The following is a 14725-nucleotide window of genomic DNA, read 5'->3' as shown; positions in this document are numbered from 1 at the left end:
AGTAAATCTCTAGGAATAATCACACAGATCTCCCCCATCAAGGATGAGACTACCTCTGAGGCTACCACCAGGGCTGTGAGATCCAGGCATGCTCAGTAGCTGTGATCTAGGCCATAGGAGTTAATGAAGCTGCCTCTTAGTGACCTGGAAGCTGGAGAATGTAAGCTGAGACACTTGTAGAAAACCTCATATTTCCGTGATCCTGCTTGCCAGCAGAAAACAGCCAAAACAGTCCGGGGGATGACCTCTACTTTACTTCTCCTTTCCAAATCTGAAGCACATGTATCTGCTTGACAGAACCTAAGTCACATCATGAACCCTGGCTGTAAGGGAATCTGAAAAATGTAGTTTTTAGCCCCATCCTGTCCAACTAAAGGAACGTGGAACAGAAGTTAAACATGCTGATGGTTCACGGTCTCTGCCACAGAATTTTTTGAGCTTTAAACTTTGGTGGCTGACTGCAGAAGCTAATGTTAACTCTAGCTAATTTAGTAGAGATTCTTTTGAAACGTTCTCTTCTGCTAAACAGCTAAGTATTAGAAGGAATAAACTATACTGGGGAAATTGTACTATAAAAGTATCAGATTTGTAGAGTAATGTTTTGAATACTTGGTTTTGAAGCTTATGAAGAGCCAGAAATGTATATGCTTCCACCATACTGAAACTTCTTGGTTTACTACTTACTTTTTATGTGAATATTTGCATATTTTATTATGATGCCTTACCCCCCACCCCAGCAAATCAGTTTCAAATGCCAGAAGCTAAAATAATCATGCTGGCAAAATGCTAGATTTTGGTAAGATTTTCATTTGCTGAAAGCATATTTTTCTTTTTTTTGCCATCACAGCAAGATTAGTGTAACAACAAAGAGTTCTTTGTTTTCTGTTTCCTTTTCAGCATAAAACAAAAAACATACTGATGACTTTTTTTTTAAACCAAAAGTACTTTTGATTTGGGAAGCCAAATATCCTTTTGTTAGCAACATAGTTTATTTATGGAAATAAATATAAATGTGTATATTAAAGAAAAGTTTTAAAAAATAATTCAGTCTGGGGGGTGCCTGGGTGGCTCAGTCAGTTAAGCATCTGACTTCGGCTCAGGTCATGATCTCACGGTTTGTGAGTTTGAGCCCCACATCAGGCTCTGTGCTGACAGCTCAGAGCCTGGAGCCTGCTTCCAATTCTGTGTCTCCCTCTCTCTCTGCCCTTCTCTTGCTCTGACTCTCTCCCTCTCAAAAATAAATAAACATTAAAAAAAAAAAAGATCCAGTCTGTAGATTTGGGCATTGCTTTCCCACATTTCTTGTATTTCTGCTGAAGTATAAAATATGTGTTATGTGTGTGATTACATTACAGAACATTTTTGATAAAGGACATATCAATATATGTGTATATGTATAATAACTAGAAAAATATGTAAGTTTATACTTGAAACTATGAAGTAAGGGAATTATTATATATAAATAATATGAAAAACTTAAGCAAGTGTTGGGTTTTTGAGAGACCCCATTATATAAAATTTTAATTTTTTTTTTTTTTACATCAGTAAGAATTGCAAATATTTTCCTTCAGGGTTATTGGTAAATATTTGTGAAATTTTAAACAACTTTATATCATTAAAATTTATATTTTACAAGTGCTGTTATATGAAAATTTTATTGGGCTCCCTTCAAATATCCCATTTTGGGGGCACTATTTTTCTGAGGCAGCTTTCACTCTTGTCTGAATTAGTAAAGCCGTGAATATTTTGTGTGTATCTATCTACTACTAGACTGGACAGTTCTCTTACTGTTTTATGTGAGCACAAGATAATTTTGAAATAACAGTAAATGTTTTAATAAAGGATTTAGATAATAAAATCATTCGGTAGAGGTGTAGCATTTTCTGTATTCTTTAACTGTTTATAAGTGTTTGTTGATTTACTTTGTAGACATCTGGAGAGAAAGTGGGCAAACTGAGCTTGGTTGACTTAGCTGGCAGTGAGCGAGCAACGAAAACTGGAGCCGCAGGGGACAGGTTGAAGGAGGGGAGCAACATCAACAAGTAAGTTTTCCAGAAGCTTACTTTTATTACTTTACTGACTTAAGAGCCAAATGGGGAACTTATGTGGTTATTAAAAGAATAAGGTTCTGGAATTATTGAGGCTATATTGAATAAGTAATTGAGAATTTTTTCATATATATATACTTTTTTCAAATATATATCTATATTTATATAGACATAGATATTTATGGGCCCAAGCATATTTTATGTTTTGTTGAGATGTCTGATGGGGCTGAAGAGCACAGTCAAGTCAGAGGTTTTTCAAGAGCAGCCCTACTGAGATTTGGAGTGATTCTTTGTCCCAGGGACTGTTCTTTTGTGTTGTAGGATGTTTAGCAGCATCCCTGGCCTTACTCACTAGATGGCAGTAGTACCTGCCACCTCTCTTCTCCCACCCCCAGTTGTAACAACCCAAACATATCTGTGGACATTGCCAGCTGCTCCCTGTTTGGGGCACAGTAGCCCTCCACGGGAGAACCACTGGTCTAAGCTATGGAAAAGCTGTTGAGACATCTCAGCCTGGGTGTCACGGTCTGAGCAAACATCAACCTGTGTACTAGCCACGTTGAGCTTTTCCTTTTATGACTGTTGTGGTGCTTATTTATACCAAGAAGCCAGGGTTTTATAAAGTAATATTTTGTGTACCAATTCCTTTAAATGGTTATATTTTCTACCTCAAGCTAAATTATTAGCTCCTGTGGGCAGGAATCCAGAAGGAAACACAGTGAGAGTCACTTACTGGAGATCATAAAAGACCATCATCCAGATGCTATGTTGTTATTGTATTATTGAATGGTGATATATATGAATGATATTGTGTGTGATATATTTATAGATATATATGACATATATATAGATAGATATACTGACACACATATATAAATGTTTTTGCCTTATACTAAGTTTTAATTAATTGTATTGTGTTTGTGGCTTCCTTTCTTAAGGATATGTGGTGTTTGTATCTTATCTTAACCTAAAGGTTTACAGCTCATGCTGCTATTTACAAAAATGAAAAAAAATAATAGAGCTAAGCAATTTAATTGCTTGCAGTAGTATTAGAAGGATATTAGCTTTTAGAGTTCATGGGTTTTTCAACCGAGCAGCAAAATGCTGATGGCAGTGCTGTTCTAATGCAGGTACAAGGCATCTTGATGTTCAGTTTTGTGCTAAAATATGATACTTAATATACTCAGTTTTTTATGTTTATTTCGGTTTGTTGCACCATGCAGGTCCCTCACGACCCTCGGTCTCGTTATCTCAGCCCTAGCAGATCAGAGTGCTGGCAAAAACAAGAATAAATTTGTTCCATATCGTGACTCAGTTCTCACTTGGCTGCTCAAAGTAAGCTCCCCACCACCCCACCCCCATCCTTTCTGGCGTACTCTTAGTGGTTGGTAGAAAGGAAGAGAAGAGTAGATTGTTAATTCCTCCCAATTACCATTTCTTCTAATAATGTTCAAGTTTAAACTCTTACGTGATAATCATAGTTTCAGTAGATTAAGCACCTGATTCATCAGAATCTGGAAGCAATGGGATTTAGGGCACACTGAATCACACAGTTGCCTCTGAGATTTTGGGGTGTAGCAGAAGGACCTCCTGCTAATCTGATAGCTGAATGAGTCATAGGAAAGGATTTCCACTGTCTTATGGACTCAGCTGGACTACTCTGTCTTTCTCACAGACTCCTTTTGTTTGACTGACATTTTGGACCTTGTTTTTCTGTTTAACATCAAGACTACTCATGATCATTTTAATTTACTTTCAGCTTAGGTGTTGTTTAAGGATACAGAGTACAGCACACAGTCATTAATTTGTTAATTGACTTAGTATGTGTAAGATAGATGGAAATGAGAAAGAAAAAAGACTATGGAGTGCTATGAGGAGAATGTAAAGAAATGTAAGACCCTCCTCCCTCTATAATAGCTCAGGATCTAGTAAGGGAGATAAGATGTGTACACAAAATATTATAAAAGAGTCAGTGATTCCATAAGAGAGATAGTAAGGACATGTAATAGGTGTTTGGTGAAGAGAGAGGCTATTTCCAGGTCTCTTCTCGTCTTCAAGTTTCCCTGTAGTCTCTTTTTTTTTTTTTTTTAAGTTTATTTATTTTGAGAGAGAGAGAGAGAGAGAATAAGCAGGGGAGGGGCACATAGAGATGGAGAGAGAGAATCCCAAGTAGGCTTTATGCTGCCAGTGCAGAGCCTGACACGGAGCTCAATCTCAGGAACCATGAGATCATGATTTGAGCCAAAATCAAGAGTGAGACACTTAACCGACTGAGCCACCTAGGCAGGCACCCCTCCCTGTAGTCCTCTTGGAGGTGTCGTGGTGAATTGGCTATGGGACTGGGAGCTAGAGGATTGAAAATCCAGTGACAGTTTAACTCTATAGAGTTACCAACCTAGAACAAAATATTTTACCTAATACTTTTTTTTCTATTTTTTTAAAATAAATAATTTTATGAGCTCTGTTTAGTTTTGTGATAGGTTATTCTGTCACTGATCAAGACTTTATTGAACACCTGTTGCTCACTGTGCTAGGGGTTGAGAATATAACATTTAGTATAGGACACAACTCCTTTTTTTGGCTGTTTTAAAATTTTATTTTATTTTTTATTTTAATTCCAGTGTAGTTAACATACAATGTTACATTAGTTTCAGGTGTACAATATAGTGATTCAACAATTCCATACATCACCCAGTGCTCATCACGACAAGTGCACCTCCTAATCCCCATACCATAATTCACCTCCCCACCCCTGTAACCATCAGTTTGTTCTTTATAGTTATGAGTCAGCTTCTTGGTTTGTCTCCCTCTCTCTCTTTTGTTGTTCCCTTTGCTTGTTTGTTTTGTTTCTTAAATTCCACATATGAGTGAGATCATGCAGTATTTGTCTTTCCCTGACTGACTTATTTTTGCTTAGTATTATTCTCTGTAGCTCTATCCATGTCATTGCAAATGGCAAGATTTCATTCCTTTTCATGGCTGAATAATATTCCATTGTGTGTATATACCACTTCTTTATCGATTCATCAGTTGATGGACACTTGGGCTGCTTTTGTAATTTGGCTATTGTAAAAAGTACTGCTATAAACACTGGGGTGCATGTATCCTTTTACATTAGTGTTTTGGTATTGTTTGGGTACGTACCCAGCAGTGGGATTACTAGATTTTAGGGTACTTCTATTTTTAACTTTTTGAGGAACCTCCATACTTTTTCCAGAGTTTCTGCACCATTTTACTTTCCACGAACAGTGCAAGAGGGTTCCTTTTTTTCCACATCCTCTCCAGCACTTATTATTTTTGTGTGTTTTTTATTTTAGCCATTCTGAGAGGTATGAAGTAATTTTAATTTGCATTTCCCTGATGATGAGTGATGTTGAGCACTTTTCATGTGTCTGTTGGCCATCTGGATATCTTCTTTGGAGAAATGTCTGTTCATGTCTTCTGCCCATTTTCTAATTGGATTGTTCATTATTTATTTTTTTGGTGTTGATTTGCGTAAATTCTTTGTATATTTTGGATACTAACTCTTTATCACATAAGTCATTTGCAAATAATCTTCTTTCATTCAGTAGGTTGCCTTTCAGTTTCATTTACTGTTTCCTTCACTGTGCAGAAGCTTTTTATTTTGAAGTAGTCCTAATAGTTTATTTTTGCTTTTATTTCCCTTGCCTCCGGAGATATATCTAGACAAATGTTGCTATAGCCAATGTCACAGACATTTCTGTGCTCTCTTCTAGGATTTTGTTTTAAATTTTTTTTTTCAACGTTTTTTATTTATTTTTGGGACAGAGAGAGACAGAGCATGAACGGGGGAGGGGCAGAGAGAGAGGGAGACACAGAATCGGAAACAGGCTCCAGGCTCCGAGCCATCAGCCCAGAGCCTGACGCGGGGCTCGAACTCACGGACCGCGAGATCGTGACCTGGCTGAAGTCGGACGCTTAACCGACTGCACCACCCAGGCGCCCCTGTTTTAAATTTTTTTAACGTTTATTTATTTTTGAGAGAGAGAGAGAGATCGGGGGAGGGGCAGAGAGACAGAGGGATACATAGAATCTGAAGCAGGCTCCAGGCTCCAAGCTGTCAGCCCAGAGCCCAATTTGGGGTTCAAACCCACAAACCATGATATCATGACCTGAGCTGAAGTCAGACGCTTAACCGACTGAGCCACCCAGGTGCCCCTCTTCTAGGATTTTTTATGGTTTCACCTCAATTAAAGGTGTTTTTAATCCATTTTGAATTTATTTTTGTGGGTGGTGTAAGATAAGTGGTCCAGTTTCATTCTGGACCACTCAGTACATTCATTCAAATGTAGCTGACACCCTTTTTTGAAGAGACTTTCTTTTTCCCATTGGATATTCTTTCCTGCTTTGTCGAAGATAAATTGACCATGTAATTGTGGGTTTATTTTTGGGTTTTCTGTTCCGCCTCATTGATCTATATGTCTGTTTTTGTGCCAGTACCATTACATTTTGATTTCTCCAGCCTTGTAATATAACTTGAAATTTGGAATTGTTTTCCAAAATTGCTGTGACTATTCAGGGTCTTTTGTGGTTCCATACAAATTTTAGGATTTTTTCTTACAGTTCTGTGAAAAACGCTATTAGTATTTTGATAGGGACTGCATTAAATGTGTAGACTGCTTTGGGTAGTATGGACATTTTAACAATATTTGTTATTCCAAGGTGACACAACTTTTGACTTAGTCTATAACATGTTTATAAAGGAAGCTGGGTTTTCTTCTATTTTCTACTCTCTCAAAAGGTCAGTGGTATTCATCTTTACTTTCTAGAACTCTGCACACCATTTGAGCATGCTTCATTAAGTGAAACTGGCCACAGTGTAAAAAATCAGGTAGATTACTTCCATTGGCCAAAATGCAAAAAAAAAAAAAAAATAGAAATTTAAAACAAAAGAATAAACAAACAAAATTTGATAATTAAAAAACACTTGTAGATAGGTCTTGAATTTAAGGGGTATTACAAAACATTAATCATGCTGGTCATCAGTAATTAACCTTGAAATCTCATGTGTTTAATTTCCAGGAGACATTTTGATAAGATACTCATTTATTCCTCAGACTTTCCCACAGAAACGTTTCCTGATAATTCATGATTATTCCCTGGATGTGCTTGATTTAAAAGACATAATATTCATTGTCCTGTTTCAGTGTTACTACCTCAGTCCATTTAAACAAACACTAGGAAATATCTTTTATTAAATTAATTCACAGAATTAAAATAGCCAGTGTAATTATTGAGTGTCCATTCCATAGGTTGGAGGCCAGAAGAATCAATTGCTTTGCAAAGTGCTTCATACACATGATCTCATTTACTTCTCTGAAAGCAAATGGTAATGTTCCCATGTTACCGTGGGACAGTGGTTGCAGAAATAAGATTAGGGCTGACTTCGCTGCCCATCTTCTCTTGCCTAGGCTATATAGTGTACATCCTGTCAAAGGTTACTTTTTGTTAGAAGGAGAAACACTTTACTTTTACCACATGTTGATAGAAACTCATGAAAATGCTTGAAGAGCAAAACTAAATATTTTCGAAAACTCATTTTATCTTCTGTTCAATAAAATTAGGTTGTAATTATAACATCCGTGTGTCAGTTCTTAGGCTAAAAAAATGAAGTTTTCTTGTCATGTTTTTTACTTGAAAACTATGTGACCTTCTTTGTCATGTGTAACTTTTGCAGCAAGATCACAAGTGGGGCATTTTTGCAAGACTTATTCCGATGTTTAAACAGTTTTCCCAAAGGCCTCTCAGAATCCATTGATACATAAATCAGTCTCCTTTGAAGTAGCGTTTATGTCCTTTTTGCTCTGTCCTTCTTTAATTCTAAATTAGTCTAACTCTCCCTGATCCTTGTTCGACTTCGTATGATTTTAGTATTCTCCAACATAGCTATCATTGAACTCATAAAATTGCTCAGCCTTTATCAGATTTGCAGTTTCTTTTAAAAGTGTTTTTGCATTGTATTTGCATTATAATTGTGTTATGCTCTTGATATTTACCACATCTGAGCGTCAGAGAAAATGAGTACCCTAGGTGATTTGGTGGGGCATACATATGAGTGCTCTTCTGTCACTCTTCTCTCCGGGTGGGTTGAGTGGTTACTCATTTGGTAAGTGGTCAGTGGAGAACCATTTCTTATCAAGAGATTTTTTTGCTTCTCTGTGTAACCTTCTAAATGTGAGCCTCTTAACATCAAATAATTTCTGGTAATAAACACTCAAATAATACGTATCTTTTGACTTCATCCACCTTCTTCGTTCTTACTGCCACTTACCTAATGAAGGCAACTTTCATCCCTTGCCTGGATGATTGAAACATCTCCCTTGAGTTTTTTTATTAATCCATTCCTTCTTTATAGTAAGGTTGTACTGTCTTAAAATTACTACTCTTCTTAAACTTCAGTCTCTTCAATAATTCTGTTAGAGGCCCTTGTGATAAAGTCCAAATTCTTTAATGACTTGTGACTTAATAGGCCTTCAGTAATCTGACCCCTCACTACCTCTTATTGTTCTTCTTGCTCTTAATATGATCAGTCCTAGCTAAGTGTTGAGTCCTCTTACTTCTAGGACATTATTCTTACCGTGTTTGGAACATTCTTCCTCCTCTCTGCAATCTCCCCTCCCACTGCCCTCCCCATAAATCTTTATCTGGACAATGCTTATTCATCTTAGGTCTCAAATGTCACTTTCTCTGAAAGTCTTCCCTACCGTTTCAAGACTGGGCTTTCTGCTCATTCTCTGTTTTCTGTGACCATGTTGTGTTTATCCCTACTCTAGTTCTTACCGTGTTGTATGTAGAGCACCACCCTCTCTCTAGATGTAAACACTGTAAAGAGCTGAGTGAATGAGTACCTTCAGCTCTGCTCTGAACCAGCATTATGACCTTTGGTAAGTCTGTCAATCTTCCTGGGTCTCAATTTCTCATCTGTAAAATGAAGTAATTTCATTAGATGACTTCAAAGAGTTCTTTCAGCTTCAAAAAATCCTGCCTTCCAAAATTCAATTTCTTTCCTATGTCCATTTAATTTGCAATTGCCACATTTGAAACAAAGCTTGCCTGATTTGCCTAATTAAACAATTAAAGAGTAACAAGAAGCTTTATACTTTCTCCTTGAATGAGTGCCAGTTCTTTTGTTGCTGTTTCCTTTTTGCTAATGGCATGAGGCCATTTTTGAATATAAGCATATTGTTACTCATGCACAGGGCTTTTAAAATATCAAGTATTTGTCATTTGCCAGGTTTCCTTTTCTCAGCACAAATTAAAGCACAATATGCATGCTTTTTCCCTTTGGTAGTTATTGTTACAAATCCCCTTTTACCCAATAGCATTTGCTGTTCATGTGGGCTAACAGAATGCCGTAGTTCTTGAAGGGCAACACTCTACCATGGTGCTGTTGGTGAACTGAATTATAATCTGACATGCAATTCATGTGATCTTTATATATAACATTGGAATTTCATTAATGTGCATCTTGGTATTCTTCTGGACGTTGCCAAAGCTGGGCACCAACAGTGTGATATCAGTGTCTAGAAGCGAAGAGGAAAGCAAGTGATCACACAGACTTGGGAGAAGTTGCTTCTGCTTTCTAGAGTCCAGATTACTTATGTTTCCTTCCTTTTCATGTGCTGGAGTGTATTTCCTTCAAAGACCTCATTAAGCTTTATTTTCTGTGGAAAACCTAGTTTTCAGTAGTGGATGAATAAACAGATACATAGTCTGCGATTGTATTGAACTGTTAGCAGTACCTAGGGAATTATTTTGACTCTGGCACTAAGACAAAACAACTTGGAAAGCTATTCTGTCACCTTACTTGCTCCTCAGATCTGAGCTCTCGCTCTGTTGCCAAGTGGCACTTTGTTGCTATATTATTGTGGGTGACTGTGGGGGAGTGAAATCATATTGGACTTGAAGGCAGAATACAACTGGATTAGAATATTGTTCAGTTTACTAGTTCTGGATCTTTAGGCAGAGTATTTGACCTGCTTTGTCAGAACAAACCTCTGGTTTTTGTTTTGTTTTTTATCTGTAAAATAATTCACAAAAGGCTGAGGACTAAGTAAAATTTGTACAAGGATGGTATAAATCACCGATTGCACAAACAAATTTTAGATATATTGATAATTGGAAAAACTTTTTATCTTCAAAGGTAAAAAGTTGGCTTTTTTATGATCTTTGATTCCCCATATTGGCCTGCTTGAGAATCCATAATTCAGTGATATCCTATTGCTAAAAGAGGGTATCAGATCTCTTTTTTTGGGTTGTTCTTTTCATCTTGGGATAGTATATTAGTGTATTATTAGATGTCTATTGCTATGTAACAGATTACCCCTAAAACTTAATAGCTAAAAACAACAACCATTTATTATCTCATAGTTTCTGTGGGTCAGGATTCTGGGTGTGGCCTAACCAAGTGGTTCTGGCTGGGGTCTCCCATGTGGCTGCAATCAAAGTGTCATCTGGGGCCGTCATTGCAAGGTTTGACCTGGGGTTGGATCTGCTCACTTCAGTGGTTGTTGGCAGGCTCCAGAAGATCTCTTTCCATATTCACTTTTGAGGTCTCTTCATAGGGCCACCTCACTTCATGACAGTGGTTTCCCAAGAGTGAGAGAAAATACCCACAACAGAAGCCATAGTCTTTTTATAATCTAACCTCAAAAGTGACATGCCATCACTTCTGCTGTATTCTGTTCCTTAGAGGTAAATCATAAGTCCTGCCCACACTCAAGAGAGGGGGATGGTACTGAGGTATGAATACCTGGAGATGAGGATCCTGGGGGGCTGTCTTAGAGGCCGCCTGCCACAGGCGGGTGACATACAGCCTTTGGATGGTGAAGCGGAGTCCGGGTGGACTTGATTTCTAGTTTTGTAATTCTGAGTTATATGTAGTTGTTTTTTAGTGTTGTCAAGTGAAAATTTTTTGAATTTGTTGGAGCCTGTTCTAAAGCCCATTTCACCATACTGATCAGTTTTAGTATAATGAAGAGAGTATCTTTTCTTCAGCACCCTTGTCTGAACTGTAGAAGTGGTCGTGTAGAAAGTAAAGCCTTTTGAGTAGTTTTTGAAGTGCTGTCAGAGGGAATAAAATCAGGTGCCTCCAACATATCTTTTGTTTTAAAGACTATAATTCTACCTATAATTCTTGAAAAATTCTTGAAAAAAATTACAAGATGACTGATAGTCTGTAACAGCAACACTTTCTGAGCCATTATTTAGGCTTCACATAGATTCCAAGTACATGGCATCATGCTCTAGATTGTAGGTAATCACTCTTTGATCAGATAACAAATAACATTATGATTGTTCAGTTTCTCTAAGGAAGATTTTTAGTCATTTAAGAAATCATTGTTTTTTGTTTTGAGTAGTGTGCTGACTTACGACATCATATTGCCTGTTAGAAGAGGACAAATTAACTTAGAACCAATTGTTATTAAACTGAAATAAATGGAGCCTTTTTTGTATTTCCCCGTCTTTTCTTAATAACCAGATCTCCCTTCTGCAGAAACATAGCTTGGCAGAGAAGAAAGAGCATGGGACTGGGGTTCAGCATATCGGTATTTCAGTTCTAGTTTTGTCCTTAAATATGTGTTCTCTCACCCTTTCTGACTTCATCTTTCTCATATGATGTTTTCTTCCAACTGAAAAATCCTACTCAATTTCATTCTTCATCTAGGACAGTCTTGGGGGTAACAGCAAGACAGCCATGGTGGCCACTGTTAGTCCAGCCGCCGATAACTATGATGAAACCCTTTCAACTCTGCGGTATGCAGACCGCGCCAAGCACATCGTGAACCATGCTGTGGTGAATGAGGATCCTAATGCACGAATTATCCGGGATCTCCGGGAAGAAGTAGAAAAACTCCGAGAACAGCTAACTAAAGCAGAGGTATAAGGCACAGCCAAGCCACACTTTATGGGTCTAGGAAAAGCTAGAACTTGAATTTTCTTCCCCTTAGCTGTAAGTGATAAGTACTCCACTTAAAATTTTTGAGTTTCCTATAGTAAGAGAAATTTGAGATGAATAATAAATAAAGGCAGATAGATTTTCATAGTTGAAATTTAGAGAGTTTTTTTTTTTTTACAGGTATGAAAGGATTGAACAGAAAGAGAGAATATAGGGAATTGAGAAAATGTTCCTTTCCACAGTATAGGCAGCAGACAAAAAAGAAGAGGTATAATTGAATAAGGGAGAGAGGGAGAGAGACGCTTGAAACAAAATGTATATAATTTTAGCGCAGAAAATGGTGAAGAGTGGGCATAGACTAACTGGAAGAGAACTCAAGCAGATATTTGCTGTATCATTTGTTCACTGGCTGAAGTCAGAATGAAAATCTTAAGGACATCTTCCACTTCTTGATAACCTAGTTTTTTCATGTGGCTTAATTATGTTTATTGAAAAAGTATTTTATAGCAGAAATACCCACCTATTTAGAGGTACTCTATTTCTACTACCCTATGTACTATAATGTATGGTATTTATGTTCCATTACTGAATTTGAAACCTACACAATTCTAACCTGCAACCAAATGTTTTTCTTTTGAAAAGTGAAATAAAATACCAGATTCAGGATCTCTACTTTATTAGCATTTCTGTTCCCACAATTTCCCAGGACTATGGGACTCTTTCCTGGTGTTGGGACATTAGCCCTTTCTTTTCTTATAACCTGTTTTCTGGTAGTAGATTGGTAAAATACATGGTCAAAACGTCATTTTGGTTATATTTTTGCCTGTTGAAACTTATCCTGTTTTTATAGGAATAATTTTATGGTTTATTAAGATTCTTTTAAATTTTGTTTCTGTCTTCCTGGTATTAATAATACCATTCAGTTTGTAACATGTACGTCTGTATATACTTGAATCAATACCTGAAGTCATCAGTAGAGACTAGAATGAATCCTGTGTATAAGTCTAGATATATGACCTATTGGGATTTAAAAATAAGCCCTTGAGAACTTGAACTTTCTGTGAAGCTACATCTTCACAGTGACAATTGGTTGGAGGAAAAGGAAGCAGTTAGGTCTTCCTTTCAAGCCCACCTTGGATGACTGAATGAGCTTGTGGGGTGCATACAGTCTGGATGCTGTGTGTCCGTGGCATTCATTGTTATGTCTTAAGTAGATCAGAGACCTTGGTGACTTGTAGAGCTGAGAGGAGGCAGACTGTTATTTTTATCCTTCTGGATTTAGTTAATGCTTTCTTCAGAGCATGGTACAGACATTTCATGAAATAAACATTTTGCTTATAGGCAATGAAATCTCCAGAGCTAAAAGACCGGCTAGAAGAATCAGAGAAGCTAATCCAGGAAATGACTGTGACCTGGGAGGAGAAATTAAGGAAAACCGAGGAGATTGCACAGGTTTGTGCTTTCTGATTAAACACACAGAAACCTCTTGGCAGTTTGTGCAATGCAACTCAGATGTCATTTTGGGTTCCTGTTTTGATTTTTTAGCTTTGGAGATGGCAAATCTAGCACCACTAATAAGAACCTAGATTCAAGAGTCTCTGCCTTACAAAGATAAAGAAGACAAATTACAATTAATTATTCATTGTGTAAGAAATACTTGTTTAGAGTCATAGAAGTTTTTTAAATGAAATAACTACTTTGTAGCCTCTGACTCTGAATACCTAGTTAAGTAAGACCTAAGGAACTTACCCAAACTATAAAATGCTTAGTGGTAGATATTAGGCTATAAGCCTCTGGCTTCATTATGACAACTCAGTAAAAGTAATATGAAATACCTAAATCTGAGGTGACTGTCTCTCACACTTAATACAGGTGGAGTTGTGAAATTTTAAGGTAGGAACATTAGCGTTTGGAAAGAATCTTAAATGTCTAGTTGTTTACTTAGTAAAAGACTTGCTCCATGGCTTTCCTGTTAGATGGATGTTCAGCCTCTGCTCTTAAAAATAGAATGTGGAGTTCATTACCCCACTGAGCAGTCTTTTCATGGTAAGGTAACCTCTGCCTATTCCCCTCCTTTTCTAAAGTTAAAAATCTCTGTTTTCAACGGTTTCTTGTTTAGTAAATATATATAACTTGGTATTTCTTTTGTCACCCAGCAGGTTCCATCTTTAAATGTGCTGCCCAGAATCAATCTATACATCAGATGTTGTAGGATGGTACTACTGTTATGTAGCATAAAGTGGATGTTATATTTATATTAGTGCAGACAGACTTTAAATATTTTTTATTATATTCATTTTCAAAATAGATGAAAATAAGAGAAGAGTATGATGAATCTACACGTACCATCACCCAGTTTCATTAAAGATCACCATGTAATCCATCTTGTTTTAACTGTATCCCTATCCTGGGTTATTTTAATACATATCCTTCAAATTACAGAGAAGAGAATATTCCAGTGTATGAACTCCATTTCTCATTACATATTTCACTTGTTTTTCATAAATTATAAGTCATTCTAATAATTATCCAGTTTAGAACTAATTTGTGTGAGCCTTTTTGAGCTACTCCAAAAGTAAACAGTGACCCTGAAGTGCTACTGTATTTGAGTTGCTTTGCTGCTACAAGACAGGGTCAGTCTTAAGTAAAATTGCAGTGCGAATACTGGTGAATACTGGTGAATCTTATCGTTAGCATCTTTTCCTTACCTAACTGTTCTCTGCCTCTTTCACACGTCCCTTTTGAGAACGCTGCCTGA

General features: G+C 37.0%; 1 protein-coding gene across 1 annotated transcript in view; it reads left to right on the top strand.

The window, feature by feature from the left end:
• The window catches only part of KIF13B (kinesin family member 13B), a 200211-nt gene that overhangs the window by 84455 nt on the left and 101031 nt on the right, over positions 1–14725 (top strand). Inside the window, exons 9-12 of the mRNA XM_058720792.1 lie at positions 1930–2042; positions 3272–3383; positions 11737–11949; positions 13309–13419. Of these exons, the coding sequence (XP_058576775.1) occupies positions 1930–2042; positions 3272–3383; positions 11737–11949; positions 13309–13419 (549 nt within the window). The remainder of the gene's footprint in view (positions 1–1929; positions 2043–3271; positions 3384–11736; positions 11950–13308; positions 13420–14725) is intronic.

This window comes from Neofelis nebulosa, chromosome 3 (genome assembly GCF_028018385.1).
Source record: "Neofelis nebulosa isolate mNeoNeb1 chromosome 3, mNeoNeb1.pri, whole genome shotgun sequence".
NCBI classification, from domain to species: domain Eukaryota; kingdom Metazoa; phylum Chordata; class Mammalia; order Carnivora; family Felidae; genus Neofelis; species Neofelis nebulosa.
Note: the sequence above shows the minus strand (reverse complement) of the source record. Positions and strands in the feature narration are given on the sequence as shown.